A 19,436-nucleotide genomic window follows, 5' to 3' on the forward strand; every position below is an offset into this window, starting at 1 on the left:
TAAACTATATTCTCTATTAATTTTAATAATCTTAGCTTATTATTTATCATTGGCTGTCATAAAATAAAATCCTAAACAAATCAAATATAAATTACCTGAATCACTTTTGACTAGTCCTTCAATTCAGGCATAATGGCTATCATTTCCCTTTACCTTCTAAGATCGCCAGAAGCACAGAACTATGCAGCTCCTCCTAATTTCATAAGTCTTCCCTTTCCTTTCTGTTCACTAAAGGCAATGTCTTAATCCAAGCCATGCATTCTGTCCTCATATCTACTATACTTTCAAATTCTCCAAAGACAACTACAGAATATACTCTACAGTGAATTCCAAAGCTACTCCCGATATGTCTGTGCTGGGGGAGCGGGTGAGGTAGGGGGGTGGCGAGCAGTAGAATGCACTAATAGGAACATGATCTTTGTGGCTGGGCACTTAATTCTCTGGGTGATTGGTGATCATCGTAGTTATTTAAGCTCTTTAAGCTTTAGTTTCTTCATATCTAATATGGATTGATGTATAAATGAAACAGTAAAGTATATAGCTTTGAACATATAGTAATTGGTTAATTATTGCATACTGTGTGGGGTTTTTGGTTGTTTGTTTTTATTTTGAGACAAGGTCATGTTTGGTCACCTAGGCTGGAATGCAGTGGCACCATCACGGCTCACTACAGCTTCGACCTCTTGGGCTCAGGTGATCCTCCCACCTCATGCTCTGAGTAGTTGGGACTACAGGCTCATGCCACCATGCCCAGCTACATTTTAAAATTTTTCTGTAGAGACAGGGTTTTGCCATGTTGCCCAGGCTGGTCTCAAACTCCTGGGCTGAAGACATCTGCCCACCTCAGCCTCCCAAAGCGCTGCGATTACAGGCATGAGCCACCACATCCAGCCTCTACTGATTTTTATTATCTTCATCATCATATGTGTTCCAAGGACCGCACTAAGCATTTTATGTATGTTAACTCATTTAATCTTCACAACTCCTCTAAGGAATAAATGACTTCTTAAACATAAAGTTAATTTACAATACAAAAACAACACGCAGGACTTGAAGAAGCAGCTGTTCCAAGTAAAATTATTCTAAACAAACCTCTTTTGAATCATCACTGCACCAAGCATCAAGTCTCTGTATGTGACCAGCTCCTGAATGAATTGCTACTTTCATCACTAAACCTACATCTCCTTCGATCTGTCACAGCCTGCCTTTTTACCCTCATTCCACTAAAGCTCCTTCCAGCAAAATCATCAATAACTTCCATACTGCCAAGTTCAATGGACACTTTTTAGTTTAATACACTTTACTCTTTCCTTCTGAAATAGTCTCTTTCTTCAGCTTCTCTGACACCTTAATTGTCCAGTTTCCGCCCCAAGCTCCTTAGTGGCTTTTTTTCCTCCAAACTCTAACTGTTGATATTCTTCAGGACTCCATTCTGGACCCTCCTCTCTATATCTCTAAAGTGTTGTCCTGATAATCACATCTACTCCTGAAACTTTAAATATTACCTTTATGCTAATAACTCCAAAATGTATTCACATATATGTAAATATGTAAAAACAGCACCAACCACTCTTCTGAGATCCAGATTTGCTTATCTAATGCCTACTTGACACTTAGGTGTCTCAAAAACATCTTAACATGTTTGCTCTTTCATTATTCTTTTTAATTGACAAATAAAAGTTGTATATATGTTGTACGATATGTTTTGAGATGTCTATATACATTGTGAAATGGCTAAAGCAAGCTAATTAACACACATATTACCTCACATACTTATCTCTATTCTTCATTTTTCACTTTGCTCATGTAATCATTTGCAAACATGTACACATAAACGTACATACCCAGCCATATGATTCCGTTTTTCCTTTTTTTTTTGAGATGGAGTCTTACTCTTTTGCCAGGCTGCAGTGCAGTGGCGCAATCTTGGCTTACCACAACCTCCGTCTCCCAGGTTCAAGAGATTCTCCTGCTTCAGCCTCCTGAGTAGCTGAGACTACAGGCACACACCACCACACTCAGCTAATTTTTGTATTTTTAGTAACGACAGGGTTTCACCATGTTGGCCAGGATGGTCCTGATCTCTTGACCTCATGATTTGCCCGCCTCGGCCTCTCACAGTGCTAGGATTACAGGTGTGAGCCACTGCACCCGGCCAATTCCTTTTTTTCTTATACCATACGTCTAATCCATCAACAAATAAAATAAATAAGTTGGCTCCAATTAGAACATATATCTAGAATCTATTTCCCAGCACCCTGACCACTTGCCTTGATGCATACCACCATTATGCATCATCATCCAAGACTATCATAATAGTTTTCTCAGTTATCAATGTCTATGCTCCACAAAACTACCAGAGTGATCCTTAAAATGTCATGTCATTCCACTGCTACAAATACCTCTGTTTCGTTTTGCAAAGCACAAATATTCAGAAATTAAAAACTAAAGTCTGATATTATCTGGATACGTCTCATCTATACCACTTGTAGGCTCAGTCATACTTGTAGCCTCAATCTAACCACACTGGTCTGTTTAATCATACCAAGCACCCTACTGCCACCTCAAGGCCTTTGAATCTGCTATTTTTCCTGCTTGGAATTCTCTCCCCAACCTCCAAAACTCACAGGGGTTCCTCCCTTATCTCCATCATCACTTTAAATATCCCTCTACGGAGAAGCCTTCTATAACCATCCTATATAAAACAGCACTCCTCTATAACTCTCTCTCCTAATCTACTTTACTTTACTCTTCTACTGCACTGTATATTGTTTTACTGTCCACTTCCCTTATATTACCCCAAGCTAACTTATATAGTACTTTATTCTTAACATTCCCACCACCACCCTTGCCCTAACCCTTCCAAAATTTCTCATGACTTTTTAGTATTCATTATCCAGAGTAATCAAAAGCCCACCTTCTCCATAAGAAATGTTAGAATAAAGTAATAAGTTGAAGTTTTTTCTTTGTTTTATTTTCGAGATTATTTATTTTGAGTTTTGCTCTTGTAGCCCAGGCTGGAGTGCAATGGCACAATCTCAGCTCACTGCAACCTTCACCTCCCAGGTTCAAGCGATTCTCCTACCTCAGCCTCCCAAGTAGCTGGGATTACAGGCATGTGCCACCATGCCCATCTAATTTTTGCATTTTTAGTAGAGACGGGGCTTCACCATGTTGGTCAGGCTGGTCTTGAACTCCTGACCTCCCGTGATCCTCGGCCTCCCAAAGTGCTGGGATTACAGGCGTGAACCACCGCACCCGGCCATAAGTAAAGTTTTACCTCTTGCAATAACTTTGTCTTGCCTTAAAGCTACTAAATATGACCTACCATTCCATGACTTGAAGTGTTCAATTACAACTTCTTCTAATTTCTTTAACTTTGGATGACTATAAACAAATTTTTTATTTTTATCTCCTGAAACAAAACAAAAATATCAAAAATGTTTTCTATTTTTTTCCATATTGAATTACACTAATGTATATTAAAGTTATCTTTTCCAATGCATATGTTGGATTTTTATTTTTTAAAAATTTAAACCAGAGGTAACATCTAGGTAGCACATAAGTCTTACTGTAAAATGAAATTTGACCTTTCATAAAAATTTCATTCTGAAAAAACCTAAACAGGAATCAGCAGCAAAGAAAGCAAAAATACATATTAAACTATAAATCAGGTTTTGATAGTTCTGAGAATTTTCTTTTTTTTTTTTTTTTTTTTTTTTGAGATGGAGTCTCACTCTGTCGCCCAGGCTGGAGTGCAGTGGCGCAATCTCGGCTCACTGCAAGCTCCGCCTCCCGGGTTCACGCCATTCTCCTGCCTCAGCCTCTCCGAGTAGCTGGGACTACAGGCGCCCGCCACCACGCCCGGCTAATTTTTTGTATTTTTAGTAGAGACGGGGTTTCACCGTGGTCTCGATCTCCTGATCTCGTGATCCACCCGCCTCGGCCTCCCAAAGTGCTGGGATTACAAGCGTGAGCCACCGCGCCCGGCCGAGAATTTTCACTACCACTAACAACTACTAACATCTGTTATATGTTTAAAGTTTGTAAACTTGTTTTAAAGAAGTTTAAACATTGTTTAAAGCATATAAACTTTAAACTTGAATATATATTAATCTTAACTTTAAAAATGAAATATTTACACATTTAACAGATCTGTTGCTACAAAATATAAATAATTGTAGACATTTGCATCAAAGGAGCAAAACTGCAAAATTAACTGTGATTAACAAACACAACACAACACATAATTTTAAAAGAAAAACCAGACCTTGTTGGAAAGCAGAAATACCATTTGCTGAAGTACTACGTGTATGTGCAAACATACACTCTAGATGATTATAGAGTTTCATGAAGTCTTCATTTCGGCCAAGTTCATTTTTTGACCGTGTCATTCCTTCAGAAATTAAGAAAAGGTTTTCAAATAAATAATAATAAAACTGATAAAATGTATTATTTATTAAAAAGAAATTAAACTTTAGCAATGAATGTAAGTTTTTCAAGTGTAAACATGAAAACCAGAAACTTTTTGTAGTTCTACATTCATATATGTATTAATGAATGGTTTCCTTTTCTCCAGGAATTTATTAAAAACAAAGAAACACGGCCATTTGTTAATTATTACAATGCTTTTTAAAGTAAATCATTTTTAAGTAATCCAAACTCTTTAATATGCCTTTTTTTGTTTTTAGACAGTCTCGCTCTGTTGCCCAGGCGGAAGTGCAGCAGCATGATCTTGACTCAAGGCCACCTCCACCTCTCAGGTTCAAGCGATTCTCCCGCCTCAGTCTCCTGAGTAGCTGGGATTACAGGTGTGCACCATCATATCCGGCTAATTTTTGTATTTTTATTAGAGATGGGGTTTCACCATGTTGGCCAGGCTGGTCTTGAACTCCTGACCTCAAGTGATCCAGCCACCTCGGATTCCCAAAGTGCTGGGATTACAGGCATGAGCCACTGTGCCCAGCCCTTCAATATGTCTTTAGCCAAAATAATACATGTCATTATTTCTTTAAATAATTTGATATAATTTACCTTTAGTTCCATCCATAATTCCACAAAGGAAGAAATATAATGATCTCATTCCCATTTGCTGCAATAATTCATAACCATGATATAAACTAATACAAATAGCAAACTCTCCCTCGATTATGCCTTGTTGTATTCCCTAGAAAAACAGCATATGTCAAATTTAACCAGAGAAGTAAATGAACATACATGCTCCATGCCCAAGTTGTCAGGCCATAGTCACTGTAACATTTATAATATAATCCAAATGATCATAATCATCATTCCCTTCTACACTGCTGTAACTGATTGGTTATTAAATGTCATCTTATAGGATGTTGCTATGGAAAGGTACCAATGTATTTTGTATGTAAAATCTGCCCCTGTATTTTTTTTCTTTAATTAAACAGGAAACTTACATTTTAAAAAGAATAAGTAAAGGAGAAAAAAATATATACTGTTTTTCTTTACAGGTAAATTAATTGGCAGTATATAGATATATTTGTTCTTTCAAAACTATATAGTAAGCATCTACTACATGTCAAGCACTGAGATAGATACAATGGACATGAGAAACAAGTTAGATATGGCCTATCCTCATGAATGCTACTGGCAAAAGTACAAATATTTAATCATACTGTTTTAATGCCAACCTTTAATACCAAATATATGTCCTGTGAAAATATCTGACCCTGAGCCCCAGAAACTATTCTAAACACATTACCTGTACAATTCACTTAATCTTAGTATCTAGCAGGTAGCTACTATTGTTATGCTCATTTTATAGATGAGAAAGCTCATACAACTGTTAAGTAGCAGGACCACTATTTAGACCCAGGAATTTTGGCTCAGAGGTCTTGTGCTTTCAACCACTACTCTCATGGAAAAATGAAGGACACATTCCTTTCTGGAAGTACATGGTATGTGTATCTATCTGATAAGATAGTTTTTAAGGAGAGCATGGAGAACATATTCTAATTATTTTCCTTTGAGATGAAGACTACTGTTTTCTAACATTTTTAGTAGCACTTAACATCAATGTTAGTCATTTTAAATATTCCAGGATACTAATAAATGCCCTAAAATGGTACCCTAATTACCTCTCACCAGTTCCAGCTAAGATCTAGTTCAACAGGTTTAGATTTACTATTTCCTAGCAGAAATCAAAACATATTAAAGTTTTAAATAATAATATACTATAATTTTACAGAAAAGACTCCTTTAGTGCTTCCCCAGATACTATATGATAAAGACCATATTTCGTGGTATAACAGTTAGTTACTCTCATGTAGTCACAACCTATATTATCATATCCAGTTTCATGGTATAATACTTAAAGCTACTCTCATGTAGTACAACCTATATTATCATATCCGGTTTCCAAATCCTCAGCCAAATTGGTCTGCTCACTGTCTCCCACATGCTTTAATTCAATTGTCTCTGTTCTTTTGCACAGGCATTCCCTATCAGTTCAAAGAATGACTCGGTGCCCTTTTTTGTGTTTGTGAGTGTCTTCTCTGACTTTGGACCTAGTTTGATAGATATTTTTGTATCCATTTATTTTTTTCCAATGCAGATTAGAAATAAGAAGCTTGCTGTGATGCTTCCTTCAAACTCTGGTATTGAGAGTAAGAATAAATGTTCTGTGTCTAAAATTCAGTTACAATCCACCTTCTCATGGCTTTGAGACTTTACAAAATAAATGGACTAAAAGACAAATTCTTCCTTAAAAGTTAAAAAGAAAGGTCAGGCACTGTGGCTCACATCTGTAATCTTTGGGATTACACTCTGGGAGGCCGAGACAGGCAGATCACCTGAGGTCAGGAGGTCGAGATCAGCCTGGCCAACATGGTGAAACCCTCTCTCTACTAGAAATGCAAAAACTAGCCAGGTGTGGTGATGCGTGCCTGTAGTCATAGCTACTAGGGAGGCTGAGGCACGAGAGTCGCTTAAACTTGAGAGGCAGAGGTTACAGTGCGCCAAGGTCACGCCACTGCACACCGGCTTGGGCAATAGAGCGAGATTCTGTCTCAAAAAAAAAGAAAAGAAAAGAAAAGAAAAAGTTAAAAGGTAAAATTTATCTTAATTCAAATCATTACATTGTATTCTTGCCAGATTTTTTTCATGCTTTTATAAACTATATAAACATTTCTGATTTTTTTTTTTTTGAGACAGGTCTAACTCTGTCACCTAGGCTAGAATGCAATGCTGCAATCACAGCTCACTACATCCTCGACCACCCAGGCTCAAGCAATCCTACGCTGGCTCAGGTTCCTGAGTAGGTACATACCATCACACTTGGCTATTTCTTTTACATTTGTAGAGATAGGGCCTCACTATGTTGCCCAGGCTGGTCCTGAACTCCAGGGCTCAAGTGATCCTCCCACCTTGGCCTCCCAAACTGTTAGGATTACAGGCATCAGCCACTGTGTTCGGCCTCATTTTTCAATTATTGATGAGCTAATTAATAGGTACCCAAAAAAATCATTCGCTACGTTTTATCTTGGCTTTGAGTGAAAATTTAATCTGTCATCAAAATTTATTTAAAAATACCTACCACAATATTTGGAGATGGGTTTTTCCTAAATTGATCTCTTGCCAGAATTATCTGATATTTTGTTAGATTTGGGATATCCCTTCTCATCAAAACATTCCTCTGAATCAAAGAATGAGCAAATGATTCCAAAATCTGCAAATTTAAAAGCAATCTAGTTTAAGCTTGCTCTAAAGTCCTTTTTCAAGTACAATCATTTTCTCACATATTAAAATAGGAATGATATATTTAATAAAGTTTGTCTTACAATGAATGTTTAAGTAAACTCAGCAATGATAACATTTAAAACTACTTGACATCTATCCCCATATAATATCCATATAAAAATCAACATGAGCAATTATTGTATACAACTGTAATTTAACAACACATTTGTTTATCTGTTTATTTCTTAACTCCTCTCTCCCTCAACCTACACGCACTATAATCTAAGTGTAAGTACCATGAAAGAAGACCTTTGATTTCTGCACTGTTACATCCTCAGTATCTAGGCCAGTTTGGCACTTAGGTCCTCAGCAGATATTTGTAGAGTAGTTTGTAAAGTACTGAATAAATTGAAATGTCTTGAGTATATTTAATTTTACTCACTGATTCATTTTTTTCAGCAAATATTTATTAAGCATCTACTATGTAACCAACACTGTTCTAAATGCTGGGGATAGTGTGGCTAAGACAAATAAAGTCACTGCTCTCATATAGTTTACATTCCAATGGAGGGAACCAAAGAATAAAGAAGCGAACAAAGAAAGTAGATCATTTTCATTATAACAAATGCATTTAAGAATCTAAAACACAATCATGCTGGAGAGTCTTTGAGAGGAAAGGGATCAAAGTGAACAAGGACTCTCTTTGAGAAGAGAACATTTGAGTTCACATGTGAATGATGAGGTATGTCTACCATGTGAGGTTCTAAGGACAAAGGATTCTAGAGAGAGGAAACAGCAAACAAAAAGGTCCTTAGGCGGAAAAGAGCTTAATGGCACAAAAGGAGACCTATAGATGAAGACCTACTACAGCAGTATGTAATTGTTTAAATTTTTGCCTAATTTGTATTTTCTAAATTATGGCTAGTTTAATACATTTTTTTCCTCCCTTTCAACTTTGCTGATCATACTGCCTAATAAGGCACTCTAAAAATACCAACAAAATTAAATTACATTTGTATATGATTATAAGAATTATCATATTTACATTATTATAAATGGAATGATTTTCAATTAAAAATGCACTAGTATCAAAGAGACGATTACAAAAAGACTTTGCCATATCTTAACTCAATAATGCTTAGAATTTTGTTACAAATAATTTAAAAATAAAAAAGCTGTATTACTACAAAATGTCTCTTTAAGAAAGGCTTACTATAGATTAAGTGACAGATAACTTTTTGGTTATCTATTCCTGTAACCATCTTTAATCCATGACAATGAAAATGTGAAAACATGTTGTTCAACCTTGACACTAATTATGAACTATAGAAAAACAATGTGTTATCACAAATTTCTCCCAGTGAAAATGACGATTGTCTAAGCAGGTCCTCAACAGCTATAATATTGACATTTGAGCCAGATAATTCTTTGTTGCGGGGTTGCTGTCCTATCCGTTGTAGGATGTTTAGCTGCTTCCCGGCCTCCATATACTAGATGCCAATAATAACTCCACATTCAACCTGTTACCTCCCCCTTCTCTCCTGCCTTTTTGTTGTTATTCTAAGAACCGAAAATGTGTCAAGTCATTGCCAAATGTTGCCAGGTAGGTGATTTCCAGTTGAAAAGCACTGCTGTATAAAGGATCAGGGAGGGCAATAGTGAAAATATATTTCATTACAAAGAAAGTTCTGGGGGCCAGGCGCATGCATGGCGGCTTACACCTGTAATCCCAGCACTTTGGGAGGTCAAGGCAGGAAAATCACTTGAGGGCAGGAGTTCAAGACCAGCTTGGCCAACAAGGCAAAACCTTGTCTCTATTCAAAAATATAAAAATTAGCCAGATGTGGTAGCATGCGCCTGTAATCCCAGCTACTTGGGAGGCTAAGGAGAACTGCTTGAACCAGAGAGGTGGAAGCTGCAGTGAGCTGAACAAAAAACAACAAAAAGAAAACAAAGAAACTTCTGGCTGAATCTCAGTACGTGTTCACGTTACGAGTGTGTGCACTTTGTGAAAATTCACTGAGCGATACACTTATGCTTTGTCTACTTTTGCTGTTTGTGTGTGTGTGTATGTGTGTGCATGTTCTATATTCCTGTTAAAAGGTTTACTTAAAAAAATACAAAACCATGTAAGGCTATTATTTGCTTCACAAATGGCCTATCTTTTGTATTTTCCCTTTCAATAATAGTTTGCTAGTACATACAAAACACAGTGCTCATTCCAAAAATTTTAACTTCAAAGAATTTTTTCAACGTATCAATTATATAAAAATAAGATAACTGTATTATCACATGCAAATCCTGTTAGCTGAAATAATTCAATTACCAGTTTATTTATGAAATCCCTAAATGTCATAAAAATGGTTTACCTGGATATAGGTCTTTTGGATGGCTGCAAGTTCTTCACCAAGCGGAACAATAAGCTTTTCAACCTTTCTTTCATGAGAATATGCCAAAATATCTGGAGAATCTTCAGAACGAAGCTCTATCTGCCCAATTAGCAGGTTAGTAATAACTTGTTGCACAGCCTATGTGAAATCAATTAAGTATGATTATAAATTACTTGTTAAAATTTTTTACTTTAAGTCACTAACAGAAATAAAATAGCAGTAAAATTTTGAAAGAAGCACCAGAAATTTGTATCATTAAATAACAAAAAAGAAAGAAGATACGCCTATAAAAAAAGTTCAGAAGTAGCACAATAGGTGAAAAGTGCTTCCAAAACATCTTTTCCCCACACAGACCTTCAAGCCAAGCATCCGGGAAATAAGAATATTTGTAAATGTCCAAAAAGTTCCTCAAATGTAGTTTGGTACTTTACAAATAGAGTCTTTATAAAGACTCAGACAGAAATTTCAGATTAGCAATACTAAATCAATTATTGATAAATTAGTAGAATATTTTCCATTTAAATCAACATATATGATGTGAATATATTTCCAGGACTAAATTTCAAGTACCCAAAGCTTATAAAGAGACTTCATTGTAAAATTAGGAAACTGGAGAAAAAACATATAATCTGTTGTATTCTGTAGCAGGAGACTATGGTACTGACAGTGCGATTAACAATTAAAAAGAAAAAAAAAAGAAAGAGGATCCCGAGAGTATGTAAAAATTAAAAGTTGTTTTTTGTGGGTTTTTTTTTTTTTTTTTTTTTTTTTGAGACGGAGTCTCGTTCTGTCACCCGGGCTGGAGCACAGTGGCACGATCTCGGCTAACTGCAACCTCCGCCTCCCAGGTTCAAACGATTCTCCTGCCTCAGCCTCCCCAGTAGCTGGGATTACAGGCGCCTGCCACTACACCCAGCTAATTTTTTGTATTTTTAGTAGAGACTAGGTTTCACCATGTTGGCCAGGCTGGTCTCGAACTCCTGACCTCGTGATTCGCCCACCTTGGCCTCCCAAAGTGCTGGGATTACAGGTGTGAGGCATCATGCCTGGTTTTTTTGTTTTATTTTGTTTTGTTTTTTTGGTGGGGAGGGGTATGGAACCTCCCTCTGTCACCCAGGCTGCAGTGCAATGGCGCAGTCTATCTCAGGTTATTGCAACCTCCGACTCCCGGGTTCAAGCAATTCTCCTGCCTCAGCCTCTTGAATAGCTGAGACTACAGGCTTATGTCACCATGCCCAGCTAATTTTCGTATTTTCGGTACAGATGGGGTTTCACCATGTTGGCCTAACTGGTCTCCAACTCCTAACCTCTGTGATCTGCCCACCTTGGCCTCCTAAAGTGCTGGGATTAAAGGTGTAAGCCATGGCACCCAGACAAAAATAGAAAGCCTCGTGGGTTTAGGCCGGGCAGCAGCTCACGCCTAAGGGTGTAATCCCAGGGCTGTGGGAGGCCAAGCTGGGAAGACTACTTGAGGCCAGGAATTCGAAACCAGCCTGAGCAACATAGCAAGACCCCAAAGCTACAAAAAAATGACAATTGCTGGAGAAGTGGCAAGCACCTGCTGGAGTATCACTTGAACTCAGGAGTTCTAGGTGGCAGTGAGTGAGTTACAGTTGCCACTGCATTCCAGCCTGGGTGACAGAGCAAGATCCTGTCTCCAAAAAAAAAAAAAAAAGAAAGAAAGAAAAAAGAAAGCTTTGAGGGCTTAGTTTCGGGGGGGAAAAATAAACCATCCTGGGGCAAGAATCATATCTTAGTATTCCCAAAACCTGGCACAGTGCCCAATACGGCACACCATAATCACTGGGGGCCTATATGTATTCAAAATCTAGAGTACATTTGTGACCATTTTATAAAATGAAGCTTATTGCTTTTAATAGTTCATTCATGAAAGAAATACATGAGTAACTCCCACATGCCAGGCACTAAGTTAATGACAGAGGAATGACCAAAATCGGCATAATCCCTACATTCATGTAGCTGATATTTTAGTGGTGCTGAAAGACCAAAATAATCAATACGCAAAAGAATGACCAATTATCACAAATGTTAAGAAGAAAATAACAAGATAGGGAACACTGACAAGATAGCTTAGTTAGAACGGACCTTTCTGAAGGGATGACTTTTTTTTTTTTTTTTGAGACAGAGTCTTGCTCTTTCGTGCAGGCTGGAGTGCAGTGGCGCGCTCTCGGCTCACTGCAAGCTCCACCTCCCAGGTTCACGCCATTCTCGTGCCTCAGCCTCCCAAGTAGCTGGGACTACAGGCGCCCACCACCATGCCCGGCTAATTTTTTGTATTTTTTTTAGTAGAGATGGGGCTTCACCGTGTTAGCCAAGATGGTCTCAATCTCCTGACCTCGTGATCCGCCCACCTCGGCCTCCCAAAGGGGGATGACATTTTTAAGCTGACTGAAAAACATGAATGTTTAAACAAGGACAGGGAGAAAACCAGAGATAGGATAGAAATTTCTAAGCTCACCAAAAAAAGGATCGAAGAAAAGTCTTGCAGCTTGTGAGAGTTAAAAGCTATCATTGGAAGCACGGAGCAAGATGGAAATACAGACAACCACCCATGCAGAACATCAAATTTGAAAACTATCTACATAAAAAAGCACCTTCATAAGAACCAAAAATCAAGTGAGCAATCACAATACCTGGTATTCACTTCATATTGCTAAAAGAGGCACTGAAAAGGGTAGGAAACACAATGTTTTTTTTTTTTTTGAGATGGAGTCTCACTCTGTCACCCAGGCTGGAGTACCGTGCCACGATCTTGGCTCACTGCAAGCTCCGCCTCCCAGGTTCATGCCATTCTCCTGCCTCGGCCTCCCGAATAGCTGGGACTACAGGAGCCCGCCACCACGCCCGGCTACTTTTTTTGTATTTTTTAGTAGAGACGGGGTTTCACCATGTTAGCTAGGGTGGTCTCGATCTCCTGACCTCGTGATCCGCCTGCCTTGGCCTCCCAAAGTGCTGGGATTACAGGCGTGAGCCACCACGTCCAGCCAGGAAACACAATCTTGAATCATGAACACCACCCCTCCCTCATCCCCCAGAGGCCCTGTGGTGTGGAGAAAGAATCTAAGAACCTGGGGGAGGGAGAGTGCAGTTTCTGTGAGACTGTGCATTGAACTAAGTGTTGCTCTGTCACAGCGAAAAGCAAAACCAAGTGGAACTCAGTCAATGCCACCACAGAAGGAGAATTTAGACCGGCCCTAGCTAGAAGGGAATTCCCCATCCTAGTGGTTGGAACTTAAGTTCCGGCAAATGCTCTGGAGACGATGAACATAGTGGGCACGTGACCTAGTGAGACACCAGCTGGGACAGTTAAAGGAGTGCTTGCACCACCCTTCATTCAACCCCAGGCTGTGCAGCTCACAGAAACGAAAGTGACTCCTTCCTTCTGCTTGAGGAAAAAAGAGGGAAGACTACAGAGGACTTTGTCTTGCATCCTGGATATCAGTTCAGCCACAACAAGACAGGGCAGAGTCGTGAGGTCTCCGTTCCTGACCCCAGCTCCCTGACAACTTTTCTAGACGTACCCTGGGCCAGAAGGAAACCCGCTACCTCGAAGGGAAGAACCCAGTCCTGGCAAGATTCATCACCTGCTGACTAAAGAGCCCTGGGGCCCTAAATAACCATCAGCAATACCCAGGTAATATGTCATGGGCCTTGGGTGAGACTCTTAGACATGCTGGCTTCCAGTGAGACCCAGCACATCTCTAGCAATGATGGCTATGATGAGAGACTACTTCTGCTTGAGAAAAGCAGAAGTAAAGGAGACTCTATCTTACACCTTAGGTACCAGCTCAGCCACAGTGGGGTAGAGCAACAAATGGGCTCTTGGGGACCTGATTCCAGGTCCTAACTCTTGAACAGCGTTTCTGAAACTGTCGCAGGCCAGTGGGGAACCCAATTCTCTGAAGGGTGAGTCCCAGGCCTGGCAGCATTCAACACAAGCAGACTGAAGAGTCCTTGGGCCTTAAGTGAAAATCAGCAGTAGACTGGCAGTACACCCCATAGGCCTATGGTGGTGGTGGCTATGGGGAGAGGCTCCTCTGCCTGTGGAAAGAAAGAGTGAGAAGGACTTCATCTTGTGCTTTGAGTGCAAGCTTAGCTGCAGTAGTATAGAGCACAAGGTAGATTTCTAAGGTTTTTGACTCCAGTTTCTGGCTCCTAGATGGCATCTCTGGACTTGCCCGGGGCCTGGGGGAACTTGCTGCCCTGAAAGAAAGGAGAGAAGCCTGGCTGGCTTCATCACTTGCTGACTGTAGAGCCTTGAGTAAACATAGACAGCAGGCAGGCAGTGGTGACAGCAGGCCGTGAGTGAGACTCAGTGCTGTGGTAGCTTCAAGTCTTACCCAGTGCAGTCCCAGTGGTGGTGGCCATATGGGGGCTTGTGTCACCACACCCCCAGCTCCAGGTAGCTCAGCACAGAGAGAGAAACTCTATTTGTTTCTCTCTGAAACTCACACACTACCTCTGAGTCTGCAAGAACTAAAGTGTTAACTGCACTTGGCGTGCTCCCTAATGGAAATACAGCTTAGATCACAACACACAAGTCCCATTGAATACCTGGAAATCCTTCTCCGCCAAAAAGATGGGTATAAACAACCCCAGCGCGTGAAGACAATAAATATCTAACTCTTTAATATCCAGACACAGGTGAACATCCAAAAGCATCGAGACCATCAGGAAAATATGATCTCTCCAAATGAATTAAAATAAGGTACCAGGAGATATGGGACCTTTCAGACAATGAATTCGAAATAGCTGTTTTGAGAAAACTCAAGGAAATTCAAGATAACACAGAGAAGGAATTAAGAATTCTCTCAGATAAATTTAGCAAAGAGATGGAAATAATTAAAAAGAATAAAGTACAAATTCTGGAGGTGAAAAATGCTATTGACATACTCAAGAATCCAACAGCAACAGAGTCTCTTAATATAAGCAGAATTCATCAAGCAGAAGAAAGAAAATACTGAGCTTGAAGACAGGCTATATGAAAATACACAAAAGATGCAAAAAAAAAAAAAAATAGAAAAGAATAAAGAATGCCTGTAAGATGTAGAAAATAGCCTCAAAAAAGCAAATCTCAGAGTTATTGGCCTGAAAGAGGTGGTAGAGAGACAGACAGGGGTAGAAAGTTTATTCAGTGGGATAAGAAGGGAAAACTTCCCAAACCTAGAGAAAGATATCAATACTTAAGTACGAGAAGGATATAGATCACCAGAAAGATTTAAGCCAAATAAATCTACCTCAAGGCATTTAATAATCAGACTCACAAAGGTCAAGGATAGAGAAGGGATCCTAAAAGCAGCAAGAGAAAAGAAACAACATACAATGGAGCTCCAATATGTCTGGCAGCAGACTTTTCAGCAGAAACCTTCCAGGCCAGGAGAGAGTGGCATGATATATTGAAAATGCTGAAAGAAAAAAAATTTACCCTACAATAGTATATCCAGCAAAAATACCCTTCAAATATGAGGGGAAATAAAGACTTTCCCAGATAAACAAAAGCTGAGGGGTTTCATCAACACTAGACCCTTCTTACAAAAAAGAAAAAAAAAAACCCACTAAAGGGAGTATTTTAAGTTCCGAGAGAAAAGAATGTTAATGAGTAATAAGAAATCATCTGAAGCTACAAAACTCACTGGTAATAGTAAATACATTTAAAAAACACAGAGTATTATAACACCGTATCTGTAGTGTGTAAACTACTCATGTCTTAAGTAGAAGGACAAAAAGATGAACTGATAGAAAATAACTACAACATCTTTTGAAAATATAAACAGTATAGTAAGATAAAAATACTGACAAAAAGGAAAAAAGGGAGACAAAGTTAAGGTGTAGACTTTTTTTTAGTTTTCTTTTTGCTTGCTTGTTTGTTTGTACAAGCAATCAGGGTTGTCATCAGTTTAAAATAATGGGTTACAGATATTATTTGCAAACCTCATGATAACCTAAGATCTAAAAGCATACAACAGATACACAAAAAATAAAAGCAAGACACTAAAAGGTACCACCAGAGAAAATTACCTTCACTAAAAGGGAGACAGGAAGGAAGGAAAGAAGGAAAGAAGAAAGAAAAAACCACAATACAACCAGAAAACAAATAACAAAATGGCAGGAGTAAGAGTTTACTTATCAATAAAAACATTGATTGAGAGGCCAAGGCGGGCAGACCACGAGGTCAGGAGATCAAGACCATCCTGGCTAACACAGTGAAACCCTGTCTCTACTAAAAATACAAAAAATTAGCCAGGCGTGGTGGCAGGCGCCTGTCATCCCAGCTACTCAGGAGGCTGAGGCAGGAGAATGGCATGAACTCGGGAGGCGGAGTTGGCAGCGAGCCGAGATTGTGCCACTGCACTCCAGCCTGGGCCACAAAGCGAGACTCAATCTCAAAAAATAAATAAATAAAAATAAAAACATTGAACGTAAATAAACTAAATTCTCCAATCAAAAGATCTAGAGTGGCTGAGCAGATGAAAAAATAAGACACAATGATCTATTGCCTATAAGAAACACACTTCACCTATAAAGACACCAACAAACTGAAAATAAAGGGATGGAAAAAAATATTCCATGCCAATAGAAACCAAAAAAGAGCAGAAGTAGCAATACTTACATCAGACAAAATAGATTTCAAGACATAAACCATAAGAAAAGAGATAATTATATAATGATAAAGGGGTTACTTTGGCAAGAGGATATAACAGTTTTAAATATATATGCACCCAACTTTGGAGTACCCAGATACATAAAATAAATACTAGAGCTAAAGAGAGACATAGACCACAATACAATAATAGCTGCAGACTTCACTCCCCACTTGCAACACTGGACAGATCTTCCAGACAGAAAATCAATAAAGGAGCATCGGACTTAATCTGCACTGTAGACCAAATGCACCTAATAGATATTTACAGAATATTTCACCAAGAGCTACAGAATATATATTCTTCTCCTCAGCACTTGGATCATTCTCAAGAATAAACCATATATATGTTAGATCACAAAACAAGTCTTAAAACATTTGAAAACAATGAAATAATATCAAGCATCTTTTCTAACCACAATAGAACAAAACTAGAAATCAAACAAAATAACAAGAGGAATTTTGGAAACTATACAAACACATGGAAATCAAACAATACACTTCCAAATGACCAGTGGGTCAATGAAGAAATTAAGAAGGAAATTAAAAAATTTCTTGAAACCAGATGACAATAGAAACACAACATATTAAAACCTATAGGAGACAATGAAACTAGTTCTAAGGGACAAGTTTATAGCTATTAAGTGCCCATATCAAAAAGGAAAACCTTCAAATAAATAACTTAACAGTGTATCTTAAAGAAGTGGAAAAGCAAGAGCAAACCAAACCCAAAATTAGTAGAAGAAAATAAATAATAAAAATCAGGGCAGAAATAAATGAATTTGAAATGAAAACAATAAAAAAAATCAATGAAACAAAATGTCGGTTTTTTGAAAAAATAAAATAAAATAAACAAAATTGACAAAACTTTAGCCAGACTAATGATAAAAAAAAAAAAAAAAGGGGGGAGAGAAGACCCAAATAAAATCAGAGATGAAAAAGGACTGGCCGGGCGCGGTGGCTCATGCCTGTAATCCCAGCACTTTGGAAGGCTGAGGCTGGTGGATCACGAGGTCAGGAGATCGAGACCATCCTGCCTAACATGGTGAAACCCCATCTCTACTAAAAGATAAAAAATGAGTCGGGCGTGGTGGCGGGCGCCTGTAGTCCCAGCTACGTGGGAGGCTGAGGCAAGAGAATGGTGTGAACCCGGGAGGTGGAGCTTGCAGTGAGCCGAGATTACGCCCCCGCACTCCAGCCTGGGCAACAGAGCGAGACTCTGTCTCAAAAAAAAAAGAAAAACACATTATAATCTATACCACAGAAACTCAAAGGATCATTAGTGGCTACTACGAGCAACTATATGCCAAATAATTGGAAAACTTAGAAGAAATGAATAAACTCCTAGAAACATACAACCTACCAAGATTGAACCACGAAGAAATCCAAAATCTGAACAAACCAATAACAAATAACAAGATCAAGGCCATAATAAAAAGTCCCCTAGCAAAGTAAAGCCTGAGACCCTATGGATTCACTGATGAATTCTACCAAACATTTAGAAAAGAACTAATACCTATCTTACTCAAACTATTCTGAAAAATACATGAAGAGGTAATACTTCCAAATTCATTCTACAAGGCTAGAGTATTACCCTGATACCAAAACTAGACAAAGACACATCAAAAAGAGAAAATTACAGGCCAATATCCCAGATGAATATTGATGCAAAAATCGTCAACAAACCATATTCAACAATATGTTTAAAAAAAAAAAATTCATTATGACCAAGTGGGATTTGTCCCAGGGATGCAAGGATAGTTCAACACACAAGAATCAGTCAATGTGATACATCATACCAACAAAATGAAGGACAAAAAGCATATAATCATTTCAACTGATGCTGACAAATATTTGATAAAATTCAACATCCCTTCATGATAAAAACTCTCAAAAAACTGAGGGTAGAAGGAATATATCTCAACATAATAAAAGTAATATACGACAAGCTTATAGCTAGCATTGTACCAAATGGGGAAAAACTGAAAGTCTTTTCTCTACAATCTTCAACAGGACAAAGATGTCCAGTTTCAACACTGTTATTCAATATAGTACTGGAAGTCCTAGCTAGAGCAATCAGGCAAGAGAAAGAAATAAAGGGCAACCAAATTGAAAAGGAAGAAGTCAAATTATCCTTGCATGCAGATGATATGATCTTATATTTGTGAAAACCTAAAGTCTCCATCAAAAAAACTATTAAAACTAATAAGCAAATTCAGTAAAGTTGCAGGATACAAAATCAACAAACAAAAATCAATACTATTTCTATATGCCAACAGTGAACAATCTGAAAAAGAAATCAAGAAAGTGATTCCATTTACAATAGCCACAAATAAAACAAAATGCCTAAGAATAAACTTACCCAAAGAAGTGACAGATTCTCTACAATGAAAACTAAAAAATACTGCTGAAAGAAACTGAAGAGGACACAAGAAAAGGGAAAGATATTCCATGTTCATGGATTGGAAGAATCAATATTGTTAAAATGTCCATACTACCCAAAGCAATCTACAGATTCAATGTAATCCCTCTCTCTCTCTCTCTCTCTCTTTTAATGTTATCTCTATCGAAATCCCAATGACATTGTTCACAGAAATAGGAAAAACAGTCCTAAAATGTATATGGAGGCCAGGTGTAATCCCAGCACTTTGGGAGGCTGAGGCGGGTGGACTGCTTGA

At 38.4% G+C, this 19,436-nt stretch overlaps 1 protein-coding gene across 2 annotated transcripts in view; it reads right to left on the reverse strand.

Annotated features, from left to right (window-relative positions):
- The window catches only part of FANCM (FA complementation group M), a 70,232-nt gene that overhangs the window by 42,486 nt on the left and 8,310 nt on the right, over positions 1-19,436 (reverse strand). For both annotated transcript variants that reach the window (XM_055291429.2, XM_055291430.2), the window contains 5 exons: positions 10,077-10,235; positions 7,565-7,696; positions 5,035-5,167; positions 4,271-4,396; positions 3,329-3,415 (listed from right to left, as the gene is read on the reverse strand). In XM_055291429.2, the coding sequence (XP_055147404.1) occupies positions 3,329-3,415; positions 4,271-4,396; positions 5,035-5,167; positions 7,565-7,696; positions 10,077-10,235 (637 nt within the window). The remainder of the gene's footprint in view (positions 1-3,328; positions 3,416-4,270; positions 4,397-5,034; positions 5,168-7,564; positions 7,697-10,076; positions 10,236-19,436) is intronic.

This window comes from Symphalangus syndactylus, chromosome 9 (assembly GCF_028878055.3).
Source record: "Symphalangus syndactylus isolate Jambi chromosome 9, NHGRI_mSymSyn1-v2.1_pri, whole genome shotgun sequence".
NCBI classification, from domain to species: domain Eukaryota; kingdom Metazoa; phylum Chordata; class Mammalia; order Primates; family Hylobatidae; genus Symphalangus; species Symphalangus syndactylus.